General features: G+C 39.1%; 1 protein-coding gene across 1 annotated transcript in view; it reads right to left on the minus strand.

Moving 5' to 3' along the window:
• Positions 1 to 21,378, minus strand: part of EDIL3 (EGF like repeats and discoidin domains 3) — a 1,526,861-nt gene that overhangs the window by 327,968 nt on the left and 1,177,515 nt on the right. Inside the window, exon 10 of the mRNA XM_069224820.1 lies at positions 11,732 to 11,916. Coding sequence (XP_069080921.1) covers positions 11,732 to 11,916 — 185 coding nt within the window. The remainder of the gene's footprint in view (positions 1 to 11,731; positions 11,917 to 21,378) is intronic.

Here is a 21,378-nt window from a genome sequence, read left to right on the forward strand (position 1 = left end):
AGGACCTTCACTCTAGTCAGGGTAAGTCACACACAATCCAAATTATCCTGTGCCCACTCTCTGGTAGCTTGGAAATGAACAGTCAGGCTTAACTTAGAAGGCAATGTGTAAAGTATTTGTGCAATAAATTATGCAATAACACAGTAGAACACCACAGAAATACACCACACAGTGTTTAGAAAAATATATGTTATTTATATGGTAAGATGCAGGTCAAAACAATCAAGATGCAATAGGTATACGTTGAAATGAAATATCACTGTAAAATGATATAAAGTGTCTTTTAGTCTCTAAAAAGCAACAAGTGTCTCTTGCAAGCACAAAGTACCTGGTTTGCGTTCAAATTCTCCGCAAGGGACTGCAGAGGAGGAGATGCGTGGAAAACAGGGAGGTGTGCGTCTATTTCTCTGGCCGCACACAGACGATGTGTCATTTATTTTCCATGCAGAGAAGGCTTTGCGTTGATTTTCCGGCGTGCAAACTTGGATCCTCTTCAGGTTGCAGGGTTTTTGGATGCCCCAGGGATGATGTCACAGGTGCTGTGTCGGACTGGTGGGCGATGTGTGGAAATGTCTGTCACACGACAGGCGATGCGTCGATTCCTCTCAGGAAGTTTGGCTGTGTCATTCCAGGTCAGCTTTGCGTCAATTCAGTGGGGCGTACGTTGAAGTTCCGGTCGCAACACTGGCGCTGCATCAATCTCCTCATCTGGAAGTCGGGCTGCGTCCTTCTGGTTCAGCGTGCGGTGAATTTGTCACTACGATGCAGGCGGTGCATCGTTTCTTGCAGACTATGCAGCGATTTTTGCCGCACAAGGAGTTCTTTGCAGAGATAAAGTCTTTTTGGTCCTGAGACTTCGAGGAACAGGAGGCAAGCTCTATCCAAGCCCTTGGAGAGCACTTCTCAGCACAGCCAGAGAGCAGCAAGGCAGCAGGGCAACAGCAAGGCAGCAGTCCTTCTCAGAAAAGCAGTCCAGGTGAGTACTTTGGGCAGCCAGGCAGTTCGTCTTGGCAGGTTGCATGTTCTGGTTCAGGGTTTCTTCTCCAGGAAGTGTAGGACTTGGTAAGGTCAGAGACCCTGCTTAGATACCCAAATGTGCCTTTGAAGTGGGGGAGACTTCAAAGAGTGGCTTAGAAGTGCACAAGGTCCCCTTTCAGTTTCATCCTGTCTGCCAGGGTCCCAGTAAGGGGTGTGGCAGTCCTTTGTGTGAGGGCAGGCTACTGTCCTTTGACATGTAAATGTCAGGCCCTCCACCCTCCCAGCCCAGGAAGACCCAGTCAATATGCAGATGTGTGCAAGTGTGTCTGAGCATCCTGTGTTTGGGGTTGTCTGAGTAAATGAACAAGGGAGCTGTCAACTAAACCTAGCCAGATGTGGATTGTAAGGCACAGAAGGGTTTAAGTGCAGAGAAATGCTCACTTTCTAAAAGTAGTGAAAAATAGTAATATTAAATCCAACTTCACCAGTCAGCAGGATTTTGTATTACCATTCTGGCCATACTAAATATGACCTTGTTCTCCTTTCAGATCAGAAGCTACCACTCAGGCAGTATATGAGGGTAGCCCTAATGTTAGCCTATGAAAGGAGCAGGCCTCACAGCCTGTAAAATGAATTTAGGAGTTATACACTACCAGGACATGTAAACTACACAGGTACACAGGTGCCTTTTGTCTACATAACACCCTTCCCTATGGGTTACTTAGGGCCTACCTTAGGGGTGACTTATATGTAGAAAAAGGGGAGTTTTAGGCTTGGTAAGTAGTTTTAAATGCCAAGTCGAATAGGCAGTAAAACTGCACACACAGGCCTTGCAGTGGCAGGCCTAAGACAAGGTTAAGGGGCTACTTAAGTGGGTGGCACAATCAGTGCAGCAGGCCCACTAGCAGCATTTAATCTACAGGCCCTGGGCACATATAGTGCACTTTACTAGGGACTTATAAGTAAATTAAATAAGCCAATTGGGTATTAACCAATGTCACCATGTTTTAAGTGAGAGAGCATATGCACATTAGCACTGGTTAGCAGTGGTAAAGAGTGCAGAGTCCTAAAACCAGCAATAACAGTGTCCAAAAAGTGGAGGGAGGCGGCAAAAAGATAGGGATGACCACCCTAAGGCTTTCAGGTCTAGCAGCCCTATATTTAGCAAAGTGGCTTGTATAGGGCCACCAATGGGAATCCACCAGAAAATGTGCATAGATATTGTTAAGCAGTAGATAAATATTCCACGATATCGAACACAGCTTGACTTCCCTGCTTCTTCTGCCAAGAAAAAATCCAAACGACAAGCCTGAAAACAGAGTTTAAGTTCCACTGCTATAGGTGATCATTCATGAAACAATCCAATCTCATTGGCTCTAAAATAGTTCTGTTTAGCCTTTTATTTGAAATGTTTATCTTATGTTATTTTAGGGTATTTTTTTTAAAGAGTGCTTATCAGCTGCTTATACGGCATTGATTTATTTTATTGGATAGATACCCTGTAAAACAGGTAGGCATAGGTATTCATAACATAGATATCTATTTTATACAAGACATATTAGATATATTCTATACAATCTGTTATTTATACATATGCATAAAACACATACGCACACCGCGTAGAATGTTGGAGGTAGTTTTGAAAGCTTGTGTAACTCTCTAGTCTTGGGGGTAGAGCACGGGCACAAACATTGATCTGCAATGGTCAGAACCATGACGGACATCCGGGATAAACGCTGACTAGGTAAATCAGTCACATATATAATAAACACCTATACGTGTATCTGTAGCTGGACCGACCCCCGAGGACTAACACTAGAAACTCCTTAGATATTCGCAAGTAAAATTATCATCCTTCCAATAATATCACAGTAGATCAAGAATCGAAAAAGTAAGTAAAAAAAAGGACATTCTGGCTTCCATCTATGGCTGCTGTATTTCGTAAAGGGAACTGCCTTTTTCTTTTTCACTTAATAACTTTAATGTGTTTCGATCCGGTAAATGTAAATTGTTTTTATTTTAAGATAGATTAGTACATGCCAGTGAAGTGACTGTATGCTAAAACAAATGTCCCCTAAGGCCGTAAAAGAGTTCAAATGAGGGACAAACAGGCCCAGAATAAACGAAATGTTCACATGAATTAATATGAAAATCATGCATCCCTATTTTTGCAACTAAATCAGTGCTTAATTTGTGCTTGTTGTTTCCGGTACGGCGCACCAACACTTATTTTTGAGGGCCCGCACTTATTTTTCTGTCTCAAGCATTTACTGCGAGCAAAATACACACATGGGAAAGACCGAGGAGGAGAAAAACGAAAAAGCGTCACAATGGGAGAAAGCAGAAAGCTGCCAGAATGAGCTGAAGGGACAGGGAGTGGCTTTAAATGGATTAAAGACTCCCGAGGTGGCTTCAGGTTTACAGTGCCTCAGCATTTCGTGTTCCCACATTTAATTGCAGCAGCCCCGTGTTTAAGAGGAATGCTTTGAGCACCAGCATGTTTTATTTACAAATTATGCACTGAACTAAATACAAATTACTTTTCCATGTGTTTACTTAAAACTCGTCCTACAAACAACTATACTGGACGATGCTTAAATGATTTCAAACACATTCAAAAACATCAAGCGAGTTTGACCTATGCACGTAGCGATTAGGCTAATTGCCTGTTTTTTTCCCTTTCTTAAATTATGAAAAGGTACTCGCTAGACAGAGTGCCTGGATCTGAAGAGGCATTATATGGATATATAGTTATGTAGTAAGGATAAAAAGACGCAGTTTAAGAAAACAAAGATCTTTGTTTCCATGACAGCAAGCCCGAATTCAGAAGATGTTTCCTCTTGACATAAAAGAAAGCCAAGTGCTATTGAACTTTCTATTTTGAGCTGTTTGTCTCTTGCTGAACCAATTGGTTCCAACTCAATCCAATATATTGAACATTATGAGAAAAACATCGACTGCTCCCTCTCAAGTGTTTTCTGCTTTCCTTTATTGATTTTCTTGAAGCATGTGCTCCATTCTATTTTTAAACACAGTTGCTTTTTTTTTGTTCACGTTGCTCAAGTTTTTAATTAGGGTACTAGTTAAAATATTTTCTCAAGTTAGGCAAAAAAACATAACTTTATGTTTCACTACATTTGATGTTTGCGTAACATAATCAGTCTCAATATATTTATAAGCCCCATGCCTTGCCATTGACTCACTTTTTGTGATGCAACAGTGGCAACCACATCTATGAGGGTATTCAAAGCAACTTTGTGTGGCAAGGCAGCATAAATCGCTATGGGCATTGTGGTGGATGTTCCCAGGCAACTCCATGGATTTTGATGCATCCCCAGATTTACCAACCTTGGTAAACCTGAGGATGCCCCAAAATCTTATGCCTCCCCAGGTGAGGCGCAATGAGGAGAAATAACTTTATTTCTCCTTGTTTGTTCCTCTATGTGGGCTGCATTCAGTAGCACACATAGAAAGAAGAAAAATAGTCCCAGGATTTTTTTGTGCAGGAAGGTCACCCATCCTGCACAAAAACAATCCTACATGCAATGCAGACACCCTTGCACCTTGCATTGGCACTAGGCAGCCCTGTGTGCGCCAGCGCAGAAGAAAAGGACAGGAATGCACCATATTCCTTAAATACAGTGCATTCCTGACTTTTCCAAGTGACGCAGTGCAGCAAAGTGGCTTGTTATATTACACTGCACCACTTTTTTGTAAATCTGGCCTTAGGTGATAAAGGCATCTGAAATCTTTCTTTCAAGAATATCCCACTATATGCAACTGTTCAAATTTCTAAATCCGCTAGCTTTACCCAACCTTGAGCCTGATAAAAGGTTGCCCATTAAATTGCAATTCCTTTACAAACATCTGCTAGTCTATGGATTGCAATTACACGTGGAGTGACATTTTTCACACCCGGTAATTATGGAGTACCATACAGATGGCATCCTTCATTAAATTTTGTCAGGTGAAACCTGCTAGAATTTAACAAGGGAAAGGTTTCAGTATGTACCGGATACGCAGTCTTCAGTGCTGTGAGCACCACATTCCCCCAAAAATTATAAAAAACAATTATTGCATCCCATAAATTTCAGACACCTGCATGTGAGATTTTTATCAGATGTGATAACTCAGTGGTTCCCAACCTGTGGTCTGGGGACCCATGGGGGTCCGCAAAGCCTCCTCAGGGGGTCCGCGACTGCTAGGAAATTTATATAATATTAACAAATCAGGTCCCCAGCTTTCAATAATGACTCAGTGGGGGGTCCCCAGATTCAAATGATGATTCAGTGGGGGTCCCCGGGTTCCAGTAATAATAAAGTGGGGGTCCACAGAAGTCCAAAGGTTGGGAACCACTGTGATAACTATCACATCTGACTGGGCCTACTTGTAGTTAGGCCCCTTGAGTTTATGTTTCCTATTGACATAACTAATTTTATTCAAAAGGCAAAAGAAACAAAGATAGAAAACAAAACAATCAAATGAATAGACTATTAGAAAATGAATAACCTTACATTCTTAAATCTTTGCCAAAGAACATCACTAGCTCATAGTCTGATTCTGAAGATTTATGTTGTCTAACAACCTAATAAATTCAAGGTTGCTACTTAGTACTGAAGTCTGTAATTTCAATGGCTGATCCTTAACTGTTGCTACCCAGGTAGTGGTTTTATCACTGAAACGTCACATCATTAAAATCTATGTTTGTGGTTCTTATGTATTTCACATAGCTTTTGGTTTCTCCTGTTAACTCTTAGTTGCAAAATCTTGGCTTACAGGATAGTATCTTAAGCAGAAAGTGTCTTACAGGAAGTGTGAAACTGGACATTTGCCATGGCAGCATTTCCTGTGTACTTTTAGAAGCTATAAGGAAAATAGATAGAGCTTATGTCCTTCAGCGTGCAAGAGTGATGTTGCAACTGATGACCTGTCAACTAAATGGGAGGTCAACTTTTTTTTACACATATTGTGAAATCTTACTATTACATTTTCCCTCTATTCCAAGTGGTACTCCAAGGGGGTTTATTTGCAACTGTCCCTTACGAAGCCTTCTTGTCAACGTCAATTACTTGCATGTTTCTGGAGTGATGACACCAAACCTACAAAAAGTAAAAGTCATATCAAACTTCAGAAAGTATGTAACTTCACCTCAAAGATCCTATTTCCACCTACTCACTGAAACCTCAAATCTTTCAATAAAGCTCACAAACACTGAGCCATGAGGGCCAGCCCAGAGGCATTGATCTGTGACAAATAGCATGATCTCCTACTAGGCTTTTTTAGAGCTAGTCTATTCTTTCTCTTTTTTATTGAGGACATACCTTCCTGCACCAGTACATTTTGCTTGTTCTTTTCATCCTCTTAATCCCTTAAATGGAAAAAGTACTATCCTAGGTAACCATAACCATAAATGCGAGCTACATATCACCGCCCATATAATTGGTATTCATGATCGGACATCAATCTCCATATCTTCTCTACATTGTTTGATACGTAGACCCCCTAAAAGCTTGTACCACAGATGCACACAATAACAGATACCAAGCCCAACATTTCTATTGACATAGTAGGATCTCTAACGTCTCACACTACTCTACATGAAACACTGCCTCCAGATGACATTTCACTGTTGTATATTATCACAATTTTTCCCCACATGGGTATAGTGTGTGCTAAGTCACCAGATTGCTGTTTTATATGATCATGTATCTAAAATTTGGGGATGTCTATTTACTTTTTTGCATATCATTTCTAAAACTATTTATATTACTATGATGTTTTTTGATGAACTAAGCTCTACATAATGTGTCAGCCTGGAGTAGGCTCCAGGATTTCTGTGTACTAAAGGGTGAACACACATATTGGCTTATGTTTCAATACTGTGCTTTAAAAAAAAAAAAAAACGGAACATGAGAAATACAAATCAGGCACATCAACAAAAGGTCTCAATGGAATATTTTTAATAATCCTACACTTTTGAATAACAAATTGGGGTTAATATTACAGCATATTGCACACTCAAACTCACTCTGGATTTCCTCTTGTACATACCCATATACTTGATTCTTAGGAAATGTGTGTTTAGTCTCCTCATACTTCATTACAACCAGTTAATAATGAGCAGAGCACAAATCACTTATCCAACCCTCTAAGTGAACTGCTTACATAAATCTGATGCCCAATCACTTGGCGAGATGCTGTAAAGTTTGCAAACAAGGCTTTCCTGCCCTTTCTTGCAAGCACACTCTTCTCACAGTCAGCCCTCCTAAAGCCTACGATGCACCTCACACGCTGTTTCCCAAGGAACCCAATATACTCACCAACCCCAATGCTTTAGGGTGTTCATCTAGGTTCATTACCTCAAATGCACTCTGTATACCCAAATGTTCTGTGATCACAGACCCCACAATACATTCTATTATCACAATCTCCAGATCTAGTGTACTATGAAAGCTACCCTAGGACAGCAGTTTCTAAAACAACTTTCATATCATCTCTCATCCAAGACTGCTGCTCATGCTCCATATCCTTAGCTTACTATTCCTTTATAACAATCTACACCTTGTTGGACTGAAAAGCTTGGGGCTAGTGGGATTGGATTTAACCAAAAACAGTCATTTACTGGCCAACTCATTATTAACTCAATAATCACCCCCTGACTCCAATGCCTCACTGCTAAGATCAGAAATGGAGCACTTTAGCTGTGACCACTGAACATCTTCAACTGCCCACCTGACATCAAATAGAGTTCTATTGATCATTAATTACAATACTGATCAATTCACCTCATGATTATAGTTTAATGGGAAATTCAGAAGGAAATAGACTTGGGCAGCCTTATGTCCAGTCTCGAATACTTCTTGTCAAACAATAACGTAATCTTAAAATGCACCTTTCTTCAAGCTTGTGGTGCTGGTTTTTTTAGTGACTAAGGTTGCAGTGTTGGCGCAAGGCAGCATCAGTAGTTTAGTGAATAACAAAGAGTACACAGATATAAGGCACGTGAAACGGGACAGTTTCCACACAGACACTGCAAACATAGTGTGCATGCATTTGTGCCTTTGTATGTGTACCAACATTAAGCACATACTGATGGGCATTCACAACGCTTGCCAAATATACAATGTGCATCAAGTGAATAAAAATATGTTTATATTTAGCTGCCTGTGGCACGTTTTCTGCAGTGTGAACAGAGTTCTTCAACTTACAAAACAACAGTTAACATTGGGTAAAACGTCACAGTACTGGTGGCAAAAAAAAGGCAAGATAGTCTGCATGCAAAAGGAGGAAGGAGGATGACATTTATCATTAGATTAGGAAATTGAAAACCCAGATGATACACCTGCTTCATCACAGACCAGGCCTATCCTCTTCTTTCTCATTTTGCATGGTCTTTCTACAGTCTTTAGTTCAACTCATAGTCAAACTCACAAGATCCTCCTGTGAGAGCATGGGGAATTTATTGAAACCACACATGACTGGCTTTCAGTATGACTCTGAGAATGGCCCCAACTTATTGAGATAGTCACCCCAGATTCCAGACTGCAGTTTCATGCAGAGTCCTTCAAGGATCTGTTTGCTCATTCCTGTGACCTTTAATAGCTATATGGGGTTGTTCAGCGATGTCCATGCCAGCCATGGCATCAGGATTCATCAATACCAAGGTAAACCTCAACGTTACTTGAAAGTTTTCCTAATCATTGAAATCAATGTTCTCAAAAATGCTTTTCCTTCAATAATTTATGAATGTCAAGAGCCCCCCTCATGTTCAACCTCAACGTGCCTAAATGTAGAGATATTGCCGACAAGACAAGACAAGCCCTAAGAATGACTAACTATCTAACATTAACCTGGGTGGATTCTCACTACAAATACCTATTGGGGCAAATTAATGCTGTCATCTTATTCACAATACTTGTCATTAAGAAATCACACACAACTTGGTACCATCTGTTCCTTCTGCACAATTATTAAGCCTTATCTATTGAACAAGATTTCAGAACCATCATGCAAGTGCTTGTCCTCTGCCAGTTGTACTTTTGCAATGTCATACTCCTCTCTCATTCTTCAATCCATCCTGCGCGAGCCTCCTCAAGAATGACCTCCACGAGGCTCCAAATCACATCAAACAATAGCACAACTAAGGTGGAAGTGCCCTTATTCCGGTGAATGTACATTTCCTGCCTATTGGACATCATCTTACTTCTTATACAAACAGTGTGAAAAATGAACATCCATGGCGAAGTGGACAATGCAATAATGGGAACTAGATCACTGCCAAACCGGAAGTTAAAATAAACAAATAAATAAAGAACACTTCTTCAACAAATGTGAAACGAGAATTCAGAAATATCAACACCGCACATGGCTTGAATTTTCGTTCCTGTCATTCAGAAAAGTGATAAACAAACTTCTCTTCATGTATAACCGAATCAATTCAACTTTGCCCTCACAGCCCCCCTAAACATTTCCCTCACAGCCCCCACCCCACTCACCTAGGACAAACACAGCATAGACTCCACCAACCGCTGTCTCCATAGTGTGCACCATGAAGCCCTCTTGATGTACATAGCTTGATTATTCTCCGCTTATAAATTACAGTTTCTCCCTCATTGAGAAACTGTATTATAGAAACATTTTTATTTCATTTTTTTAATGCAGATCTGTATTTCCACAGGATTTATTTATTGCAATTTTAGCATATAGGACCAACGTGGCAGTTAGGACAGCCAGCCACAACCAGTAAAGCGAACAAAATGAAAGGGTGTAACTTCTCAAATAATACATTGTGTCTACCTTTAAAGACTATGCTAAGGCATTGTTTTTCTTAACATTGAGAGCTTAACAAAGCAATTTTAAACAACCAGTATAATGCACAAAAAATTAGAAAGGGGAAACTGTGTGGTGGAGGAGTTTTTATGGAGTCTCTTGACCACCTGGCATCCTGCTGACGGTGCGTTGGCCACTGGAGGAATGAGAGGGAGTGCACAGTCAATGATCACCTTCACTCATCGACTGGTTGCTAAGTGTGTTCAGGCAGTGGGCATGTCAGGTGGGGGGTTGATCATCTCAGAGGGCTTGGGGGAACTCTCTGTTTTAACCTCTAAGATGTCCAGGTACCTTCCCATCACAGTGGGCGCGAGGTCTGCATTGTTGCATTGTGCATGGGCCTTGAGTTAATCATAAGCACCCTTCTTTGGGTCATGTAGCCAGTGCCCTAACAGGGAGTGGTTGTGGATTTCCAGGTCATGGAGATTCTCTGTTTGGCAAGTGCCAGAGCGAGGTCAATAAATCTGTACACATTATGGGTAAATTGTGTACGCTTGGTCAGCCCTACTCAGCAATTTGGCGCTAATCGAGGGAGCTGCTTCCACATCAGGTCGGCTATGTGGTTCTTTACTTCCTCCCAGTAATCCTAGGTAATTGGGCACTGCTATACCAGGTGAATGAAATCTACATTTATCTTGTGACCCAAAGGGCCGGTTTGCATTGACCCCCGAAACATATGACATATCAATTAGGGCATCAGGCATGTGTGGTGAAGTTGGTTAAATTGTAAGTATTTGAGACATGCACTGAGAAAGATACCTTTATCTTTAAGAAAGCATTGTGACTAAAGTCCATAAGTGAACTCTTAACCCGCATACTTTACTCATTGTGGCATCACCACCGGAAGGGGTGGGTATGTCTTGTGTTGTAGGGCGCTATAGAGATATATCACTACATGTCTGACTCATCTGTGAATGAGAAGTATTTGTAGGGGTTGAGAAGTGCCTGAAGAGTTTTGTGTTATGCGCCAAAGCTGTGAAGTAGGTGAATCATTGCAGTGTAGAGGAGACCATTTCTTTATGTATCCTATTGGTCTCAACCAGTGCATTGAATCGTTTCAGTAGGCCTTATGCAAATGAGTCCACCTCTGTCCAGGGTCGGCTGTCAGTTGCCAAAGCCCAGCAGCACCCAAAGTGGTAGTGTGGGGCCCCCTCCCTTTTTAGGGCAGATGACCTTCTTCCAGCTGTGTCTAGCTACCTTCACTTGTGCCGTACCTTCAACTACTGGAGGAGTTGGCATCAAACCCAGTAGCAGTTCTAGAAAACTGTTAATTAAACATATGCAGCATCGCCTCACTGAATGAAGCACATATGACTAGGCACCATCAGTGCATCAGCCAATTAAATTGCTGGTGGAAAAAAAACCTTTGCATCACAAAGCATAAATATTATAACATGTATTTATACTTTCCCAATTTACTTTTACATGATATGTGCAAACCTATTTCATAGTAAACAACAGACAGTCCAGTCAACGTAAGTCTCAAACAGTAACATCGTTCGAAAGTTATTATCGATAATCACCATTCAAACAGTAACATCATTCGAATGGTGATTATCGATAATAATTTTCGTTCAGGGGTCCAAACTATCATCAAAGAAAATTGCACTGAATTGAATCAAATCAGTTACATCTATAAATAATTTATTACAATACAGATTATATTCAAACGTGTTGCTGATTCAGAAAACTTGAGTGGTTTGCTATTTGGTAGGTCAAGTCACCAGCCACACTAAAATTACCTTCTGTGCACAACGTCACAAAACAAAGTTAAACATATGCAGTCGGTAGCATAACAGACAAACAGCACAGCCTTTAATTTACTAACACAAGCACCCACGCAGAATTACACCTGTATCATAATAAATCTTAGTCGCGACCAACAGAAGCGACATTATGATGCAATAAGCTGTCTGAAATGTACCTGCAGCCACTGCGATTGGTCACTGCGTCCAGACGTCCAGGCGTTCACCTTGCCTTGCTTGTCCAGTCTTGCTCTGCGAGGCTCCCAGGTGAACATATCCATGTTCAGTGTTTTGAAAGTGCTGGACGCAGAAATCTGATAATCCTGAATATGTCCTGATTTCATCCCCAGGGGCTCCGAGCAGCCTGAAATTAAATTGTAAAAGATCCAATATAGGAATTATTTACCTTGCCAAAAGAGTTGTATTTATTTTTTCGAGGCTTATTTTTAATATACTCTTCTAGCCTCCACTGAGTAAAGTCTAGAGTGAATTTCCGGGGTTGGTGAAACAGATTAGATGTCATGACAAACTTGCTCTGTGCAGAATATAATAAGAGAAACAATCCTACACGGCTGAAAGGTCTTTAACACATCTACGTCTGGGGAGAGATGAATACAGGGAGTGCAGAATTATTAGGCAAGTAGTATTTCTGAGTATTAATTTTATTATTGAACAACAACCATGTTCTCAATGAACCCAAAAAACTCATTAATATCAAAGCTGAATATTTTTGGAAGTAGTTTGTAGTTTGTTTTTAGTTTTAGCTATGTTAGGGGGATATCTGTGTGTGCAGGAGACTATTACTGTGCATAATTATTAGGCAACTTAACAAAAAAAAAAATATACCCATTTCAATTATTTATTATTACCAGTGAAACCAATATAACATCTCAACATTCACAAATATACATTTCTGACATTCAAAAACAAAACAAAAACAAATCAGTGACCAATATAGCCACCTTTCTTTGCAAGGACACTCAAAAGCCTGCCATCCATGGATTCTGTCAGTGTTTTGATCTGTTCACCATCAACATTGCGTGCAGCAGCAACCACAGCCTCCCAGACACTGTTCAGAGAGGTGTACTGTTTTCCCTCCTTGTAAATCTCACATTTGATGATGGACCACAGGTTCTCAATGGGGTTCAGATCAGGTGAACAAGGAGGCCATGTCATTAGATTTCCGTCTTTTATAACCTTTCTTGCCAGCCACGCTGTGGAGTACTTGGACGCGTGTGATGGAGCATTGTCCTGCATGAAAATCATGTTTTTCTTGAAGGATGCAGACTTCTTCCTGTACCACTGCTTGAAGAAGGTGTCTTCCAGGAACTGGCAGTAGGACTGGGAGTTGAGCTTGACTCCATCCTCAACCCGAAAAGGCCCCACAAGCTCATCTTTGATGATACCAGCCCAAACCAGTACTCCACCTCCACCTTGCTGGCGTCTGAGTCGGACTGGAGCTCTCTGCCCTTTACCAATCCAGCCACGGGCCCATCCATCTGGCCCATCAAGACTCACTCTCATTTCATCAGTCCATAAAACCTTAGAAAAATCAGTCTTGAGATATTTCTTGGCCCAGTCTTGACGTTTCAGCTTGTGTGTCTTGTTCAGTGGTGGTCGTCTTTCAGCCTTTCTTACCTTGGCCATGTCTCTGAGTATTGCACACCTTGTGCTTTTGGGCACTCCAGTGATGTTGCAGCTCTGAAATATGGCCAAACTGGTGGCAAGTGGCATCGTGGCAGCTGCACGCTTGACTTTTCTCAGTTCATGGGCAGTTATTTTGCGCCTTGGTTTTTCCACACGCTTCTTGCGACCCTGTTGACTATTTTGAATGAAACGCTTGATTGTTCGATGATCACGCTTCAGAAGCTTTGCAATTTTAAGAGTGCTGCATCCCTCTGCAAGATATCTCACTATTTTTGACTTTTCTGAGCCTGTCAAGTCCTTCTTTTGACCCATTTTGCCAAAGAAAAGGAAGTTGCCTAATAATTATGCACACCTGATATAGGGTGTTGATGTCATTAGACCACACCCCTTCTCATTACAGAGATGCACATCACCTAATATGCTTAATTGGTAGTAGGCTTTCGAGCCTATACAGCTTGGAGTAAGACAACATGCATAAAGAGGATGATGTGGTCAAAATACTCATTTGCCTAATAATTCTGCACTCCCTGTAGTGCATGATTCAATTCATGTTTTTATTGAAGTCTTTTTAATAAAATCCTATAGGAGAGATGGGCAGTGCAGGGGATGTGACCTTTCAAGGGTGAGCTTGAGCTGAGTGGAAAATCTGCAGTTGAATGTTCAGATTTGTATTACCGGTCCATTTCCAGTTTTAAGTTCAAGTTTATTTCAAATTTGGTATTGATCTCTTCAAGAGATGACATAGTTACATAATAAAACACCGACAATCGTTATTCAAAATCAACCCATCTACATTTTTTTTTAACAGAAAATTTTATAGCAACAATATATAATGTTGGAGGGTTATAAATAAAGGCAGAAATTGAGAGGTATAGGTTATAATAAACCTTCAACGTAAGTCCAGATCGTTACTGTTTAATGACAAGGGATAGCTAAATATAATATTTCATTTCATAAATATCTTTTTTCACAAACAGGACAAATGTATTGCTTATGATTACGATCTTCCCATTTCTCAGTATTAGACTGCAGAGGTAACACCCCACTCCCCCAAATCCTAAGGTTTAAGAAAAACGACGTAAAGAATACTCTTGAAGTGTCATCTCATTATTCAACAACATCATCTATCGTCATTAAAACTTACAAAAGCATTGGTTTTCCTCATCAGACCTTCCTGTGCTGCAGTTGACGGTTCCAACCACAAATTCGTTAACAATATTTCTACAATTTGAGCCCTTACTACAATTGTTACAACATAGAAATTTTCATCGGATAGTTTGTTGTCAACTGGTCTATTATCAACTTACTTTATGCAGATATTGATATAACTCAAATTGCCTAATATATCCATTACTACAATGATTTAGGTGTAATTATCTTCTTTGACATATTTTAGGAATATCAGTTCTAAAACAATCTTTTGTAGAAAAACAAACTTGTCCAATTAAATTTCCAGCATTGCATATTGTACATTATATTTGTTTTGTTGCTGTGAGCTAGTCACTGACCCTCAACGCAGATGAGATACTTAGGGCCTGATTACAACCTTGGCAGGTGGGATACTCTGTCACAAATGTGACGGATATCCCATCCGCCATATTACAAGTTCCATTATATCCTATGGAACTTGTGAAACGGCAGGCAGGATATATGTCGCATTTGTGATGGAGTATCCCACCCCGAAGGTCGGAATCAGGTCCTTAATGTCCAGTCTGACATTTCAATTTTCACAGCACACAAATTGTCCTAAGGAACCATTTACTCACTGTTTGGAATCAAGATATGATTGAGAAGCAGGTGACAATACCAATAATTCAATACAGTTCAGTGCGTTTCACTAGGGAAAAATGTAATGTCTCGATAACAAAATCTAAAATGTAAGAATGTTTTCACTGAGAATATACGAAGATCAAAGACAACAAGACTAGCTCAATCAGGACAAAATACAGTTAATTGTACAAGAAGGTTTCAAGGATGGAAACCATAACAGAATGCGAATAATAAAGTAAGTACATTCTATGGGCCCATTATAGTGGCAAGTTCTCAATGAAGTTGTAAACTGTACAAGAAAATATTGTTACGTTTATTGAGGTCACAAGTCTGTTGAAGTTATGGAATAAGTGCAGGTTTGAAGGGATCTAACAGATCTGAAGCAGAAGTTGCACCCATTGAACATAGATATGGGGCTGATGTAAAGTTTTGTCTACTGGTTGTACATAATCTTTGTTAACATTCATGATGAAGTCTTCAACTTTGAAGGTTGGATAAAGGACAAAGAAATCCAAAGATGAGTATACTGCTAAAAGGACTCAAAAAGGCTGAGACAGAGATCATAGATCTCTCACCAGAATTCTTGCTTGCGTTTGTCCATTTGTGGGAATTGAAAGTCCAACACTCAATTTAATTTGCAAGTTATGATCAAGTTATTTATTATGTCATGTGAAGGTGTACAAACAACCTTTATGGTTCTAGTGAAAACACATTTTAGCTTAAAGTATCTTGGTTGGTTTCACTTCATAGATTATTGTAAGCCTCAAACTTCTATAGAGACCCCAAGGGAACGTATGGACACCTGTAAATAAGTACAAGTCAATTTACAGATGCAGGTGAATCTATTCACCCAAGTTACCACTGCACATAGGTGTTTGTATACACCATTTTCCATCAATCAATGATTGATTACATCTGCTCTCTGTTAAAGTAACTGATTAATATTCAATATTTACCCTTTGCTTAATGTGAGCCAATGGTGAAAAATCTTGAAAATATACAATTATCTCAGTAGATTGAGGAGTGAACACAGATGCTTTACTGGGCACATACCCGTTATATTGACAGGGTAACTGCTGTCAGTTGGTTCTTCTCTGGACTCTGAAAGACCTCAGTGCAACCATTTTTATAGTGTTAGACTCACACAGATATTATTGCACCAGATGGGATATATGCAGTCCTCATACGTTTTGTGGAAATTAATTTTGCACTTACAGTTCTATGGAGTTTTTATTTTATAGTATCTTCAAATTTAATGGTACAACCTTTCCTTGTTTGGATCCCTAATATAAGACCAATGACTTATTCTGCACCAGGAACATCAATCCTGCGATTCGTCATCGATTCTTATCTACTAGTCTAATCTTGCAGCTGCAGATCTAACACAATAACCATTTAGAAAAGGTTGAGCTTGCATGTGGACTGATCCAAAACTCACTCGGTACCTCTGGCTTGAAAATGGCCAATTCCCATCTCAAAAGTGTAAATGTCATCAATGATACTGAGACATATGCTCCAAAGGCTAAGTGACACAAGCTCCAAAAACTAAGTGACAGCTTACTGCACTAAACAAGGGTTAAACCAGGCTAATGAAAACATGACAAAAGCATTATGTTTAACTGTGCACATTGGACTGAGACCTTTTACAGTCTTCAGTCAACCTCACAGGAAACTCCGGAGTTCCAAACAACAACAAAAAACAGTGGAAACATGCTTAGTTCGATGGTTATGCTCACAGTGTCTATTTTTAACTCAAGAGGATACAGATACTTCTGGTGAACAATTTCCTATGGCAGCCAGTAAGAATAGGAAGAGTGCACAGATGCTTTGACTTTTTGTAGTGTCCTTTTATTATGTATTTACAATGTGTGTTTTGGGTCTTTGTTAACACCTCAAAAATGCTTTTGTGTTTCCAACTGGTGATCACTGAGCTCTTCACATGTTACTTCAATTTTACACAGCCAGTGAATATAGTTACAGATTCTCTAAAAACCTTATACAACTCTAAAATACTACAAATCACACCAGATTCCACAAACTCTGAAGGAGTTATTAATGAAATGAATTACCTTTGGCTCACTCATTATTAATTTAGTTTAACAAAATGTGGTCAACTGTCCATGGGATTACCCTCAAACAGGAGAACTTCCCCACCAGGACAGAGACTGTGTCAGTGAATATGCTAATAAATGTATGCTGACTCACATTCCTGAAATGGGACATGGACTAAAACCAATTTAATATAAACTGACATATTGCAAATAAAAATTATATATGAAGCTGTTTAAATAGAAGAGACATAGAAAATATGTTTCTAGAAAATATGGATAGATAAAATGAAGATGGAAATAATTTAAAGTTTACAAAAACTGTAAGTTGAAAGGGAAAACTAAAATAATTAACATTCCTGAACAATACTTATAAAAATATTAACTATCTTTTCCCAAGAAGAAAGGTAAATAAAAGTTACCAAAACACATTCAATGAGTCTGTGGCCTTTTCATGAATCTCTTCTCTGCCTGAAGTATAGAAAACGTGATGAATGGAATACTTGAATTAATCTCTGCCACCTTTAATATTAGATCACATCTCAGTCTGTAATTTGTTTTTGTCCAGCATGCTACCTCAGTTTGGACCCAGACCCAGTCTTGACCCTGGCCCAATGGGAACAGTCCAGCCCAAACTGCCAGGTCAGGTTCTCCCAGAACTGATTGTTCTACTCACTCCATAGTCCTAGTTAGCACTCAACAGCCTGGTATAACGTGGTTCTAGTTACACAGTGTGCACTGCATCCACATCTGGGCTTACCAATCCAACTTAGGGTAACAAACTAAAATATAGAAAAAAAGTAATGGATAGAATGCTTGAATTAATCTCAGCCACTGGTAATTACTCGGGCTGCATTCCAGTCCATCATTCTTTTGTACACCATGCCACCTCAGTTTGGAACTAGCCACATGCAAATTAGTCATTACCCTGCTCCAATGGGAATGGTCCAGCCTGCACTGCAATACTTTGCATATTTTAGTATCTCGTTTACTTACGCATAGAATGGTAAGTGATGTGTTTCATACCCAGCAGGTGGCAAAAGGAAACAGGACCAAACTCGGCTTGTTGAGGAACCAAAGAGTCTGAGTTCAAGCAGGGTACCAGACGTTGCTTGGGCCAGAATCAACTATCTTCCAAGAGGGAGCAATTAATCTGCCAGCAGAAGTTCGTGTGTCACATGAGCAATGGAGAAAAAGGGGTTGGGATTTCAGAGGGCACAAAAATGACTTTACTGTGTTTTAGATAATATCTTCAGTTAGCCGAAATGTCTTTCCCAATAATAAAATGAAGGCCCTTCCAAATGCAATGGACACATGCACATATTTGCAGTACCCCAATGAGAGAAAAATACTATTGCCTCTAGATCAGGGGTTACCAAACTTTTAACAAACACAGACTTACCTTTAATGGGCATGAAGTGTGGAGATTTTTTATTGTAACTAAAGCATCGTTTGGTAGCGCATTTCCGTTTGCAAACAGCACATTTTCCATTGAAATGGTCACTAACTTTTGCACAGGCATAGAGTTTTATTGATATAACTATATAGCACACAAATGATAATGTATGAAAATCGGGTTTCAGTGAATATTAATCATGTGTGCATCTCTAAGTGTCTTAATTTGTTTTGATCAAATTTAGTTTAGTTTCCAGTACACTTCAGAATTATGAAAAGTCCTTCATTTTTGGTTACATAACTGCTGGGTGCATGCTGTTCACTTACAAGCATTTACATTTTGTAGCGTATTGCAGAAAACAACATCCTACATTGTCACACAATCCACTTTAAAAATTTTGTTTATTTTGCAGTTAGAGAAAGAAAAGTAAACAACAATGCTTATGTTAAAAGAATAAAGCAGCCAAACATTTTACCTCGCCTTTGACTCATGTGCAAGTCGGAGAAGCTAAACCCAGAATATAAAAGCATGTGCATTTTTTGCTCTGACTTTCGTGACCCACCAGAAAAAAACTGATGACCTTTACTGTTTGGAGAACATCCCTCTAGATTATCTAATAAATGATATTTGGAAACAGGCAATGGGTAGTTATAGTTACTATTGTTTTTCCGTAATAAATGGCTTTTTTGTATTGCTAATAACTTTGCATCTGTTTGATGAATCTCCTTGAAAGTTTGTAGAGTACAAATAGCTGAACGGATTTTCATTAAATTTGGTGGGATTATAGATTACAGAGTGCAAATTATCCTTTTGGGTAGTGCAGGTAAGTAGGGTAAGTATTTGTAAAGTTATCAGTAATTTAAACCTAGTAATATCCGAGGCCATGACATACTGTACAATTTAATGAAATACCACAAAAATAGCATTGTGTTTCCAAGGTAAATGCTGATGACAAGGCAGTAAATGATTTGGTGATGGCTGCCTTTACAAATATAAAAGGCAGCTATTCTGTTATTCAAACATGTTGGCTGTGTTCTAGTTTAGGGCTTTAGATAAAGCTAAGTAGTAGATTTTATATATTTTCCCAGGTAGTACCACTTTGTTAAATTGGTGAGGGAGGGAAAATTATTTATAAATTTATGTATATATATATATATATATATATATATATATATATATATATATATATATATATATATATATATTTATATTTATATATATCAAGTGTATATCCCGAAATAACGAGGCTCTGTAGTGGCGGTCTGACATGGGATCGGGAATCCCATAAATATAAATCCAATATTTCCTTTTCCCACTTTCAAGGAAATGTCAAGACACCTTCAGAAAGTTGAAAAAATATATTGGCAATAACACAAGTTGCTTCCTCCCAATGCGTTTCAGCAGTAGCCTTGTTCACGGATTGGGGAGTTCTCAATTCAATTTGTATAAATAACAAAATACATAAACATAGAAAGTGGACTAAACCTGCAATACATACAATACACTTGAAAAACGGTGGGCGCCATTTTGGAGATGTTAAAATAACCAATGATTATAAGTGAATACTTTTACAGTTATCCATAAATTGAAATATCCCGATAGAGACAAAATACATTCCTAATATCTCTTACATTATTAGTATATAGTTGATCAAATAAACCTATTTTTGTATAATTACAATTATTCATAATTTCATTATTGACTACCTCAATCAAAATATGTATCCTTTCACCAATAATCCTGTCTGTATAATTTTCAATTCGTCAATCTCTCCATATCATTACGGTTTGGCATCTCCCACCTGAAATCTATATTCAAGATAAATCATTAACCACACCCTATAAAAACACCATGTAAAAGATATATTTACAAACATGTGACCTAGAAGCTCGACTAACATATTTCATCTGTTATAAACCTTTACCTACCAAGATGTATGCTCATCTCTTCACTAGAATTTAAACCCATTGGGGAGAGAGTCATAAAATTGATAATATACTTGGATTCCAAAATTCCTAACATTTTTTGTCTGTCTCCTCCCCGTGAATTTTATTTGATTTGATCACACACCAGATAGCTAAGCAATTTTTTAGCCCCCTGGTGTGCCTCATGAAAATGACGTGCTACAGGACAACTGCGATCATAATTTCAAATAGCTCTCATATGTTCCAACATTCTCTTTTTCGATTTGTGTATCGTGCTTCCCACGTATATTTTATCACATGGACATCTCAAACAATATACACAAAAATCAGTATTGCAAGTAAAAAGTCCCTTAATCTCATAATCTTTTTGGCCATTTCCCAATCTTACATTTTTACAGTCCTTACTGTATTTACATGCTTTACATTGTCGGCAGCAGTAAAATCCCATTACTTTAGAACTATCACTGTCAACGTTATTATAGCTAACCACCATATTGCGACTAAGATTGTCCCGTAATGATCTACCCTTTTGGTAAGTTCCCGCGGGAGCATTGCATACATAAGCTTCTAAATCTGGATCAGTCTGTAAAATATGCCATCTTTTAGTTAGTGCCTGTCTCAGATTATATGCCTGATTTGAGTAAATTGTAATAAATCTGATTTTCTCATCATTCATGGTATGTTGCTGCACTTGGTATAATATGTCCGATCTAAATCACCCTTCTACTTTCTTTACAGCCTCCATGATGATACTATTGCTGTATCCTCTTTCCTTAAATCTTGCACACAGTCATACACTCGTGCTGGTATTTCTCCCTGGTACTACATATGCGCCTAGCTCTCAATAACTCTCCATATGGGATGCATTTGATCAAATTAGGTGGATGAGCACTCGCAGCATTTAATAGACTGTTTCCTGCTGTAGCCTTTCTGTATAGTCTTGTGTTCACCAGATCATTCTCTACACTCACTTCTACATCCAGGAACTGTATAGATGTCCTACTGTGCTGCTCACTTAGTTTTAAATTATATTTATTATC

This window comes from Pleurodeles waltl, chromosome 1_1, assembly GCF_031143425.1.
Source record: "Pleurodeles waltl isolate 20211129_DDA chromosome 1_1, aPleWal1.hap1.20221129, whole genome shotgun sequence".
Taxonomy (NCBI): domain Eukaryota; kingdom Metazoa; phylum Chordata; class Amphibia; order Caudata; family Salamandridae; genus Pleurodeles; species Pleurodeles waltl.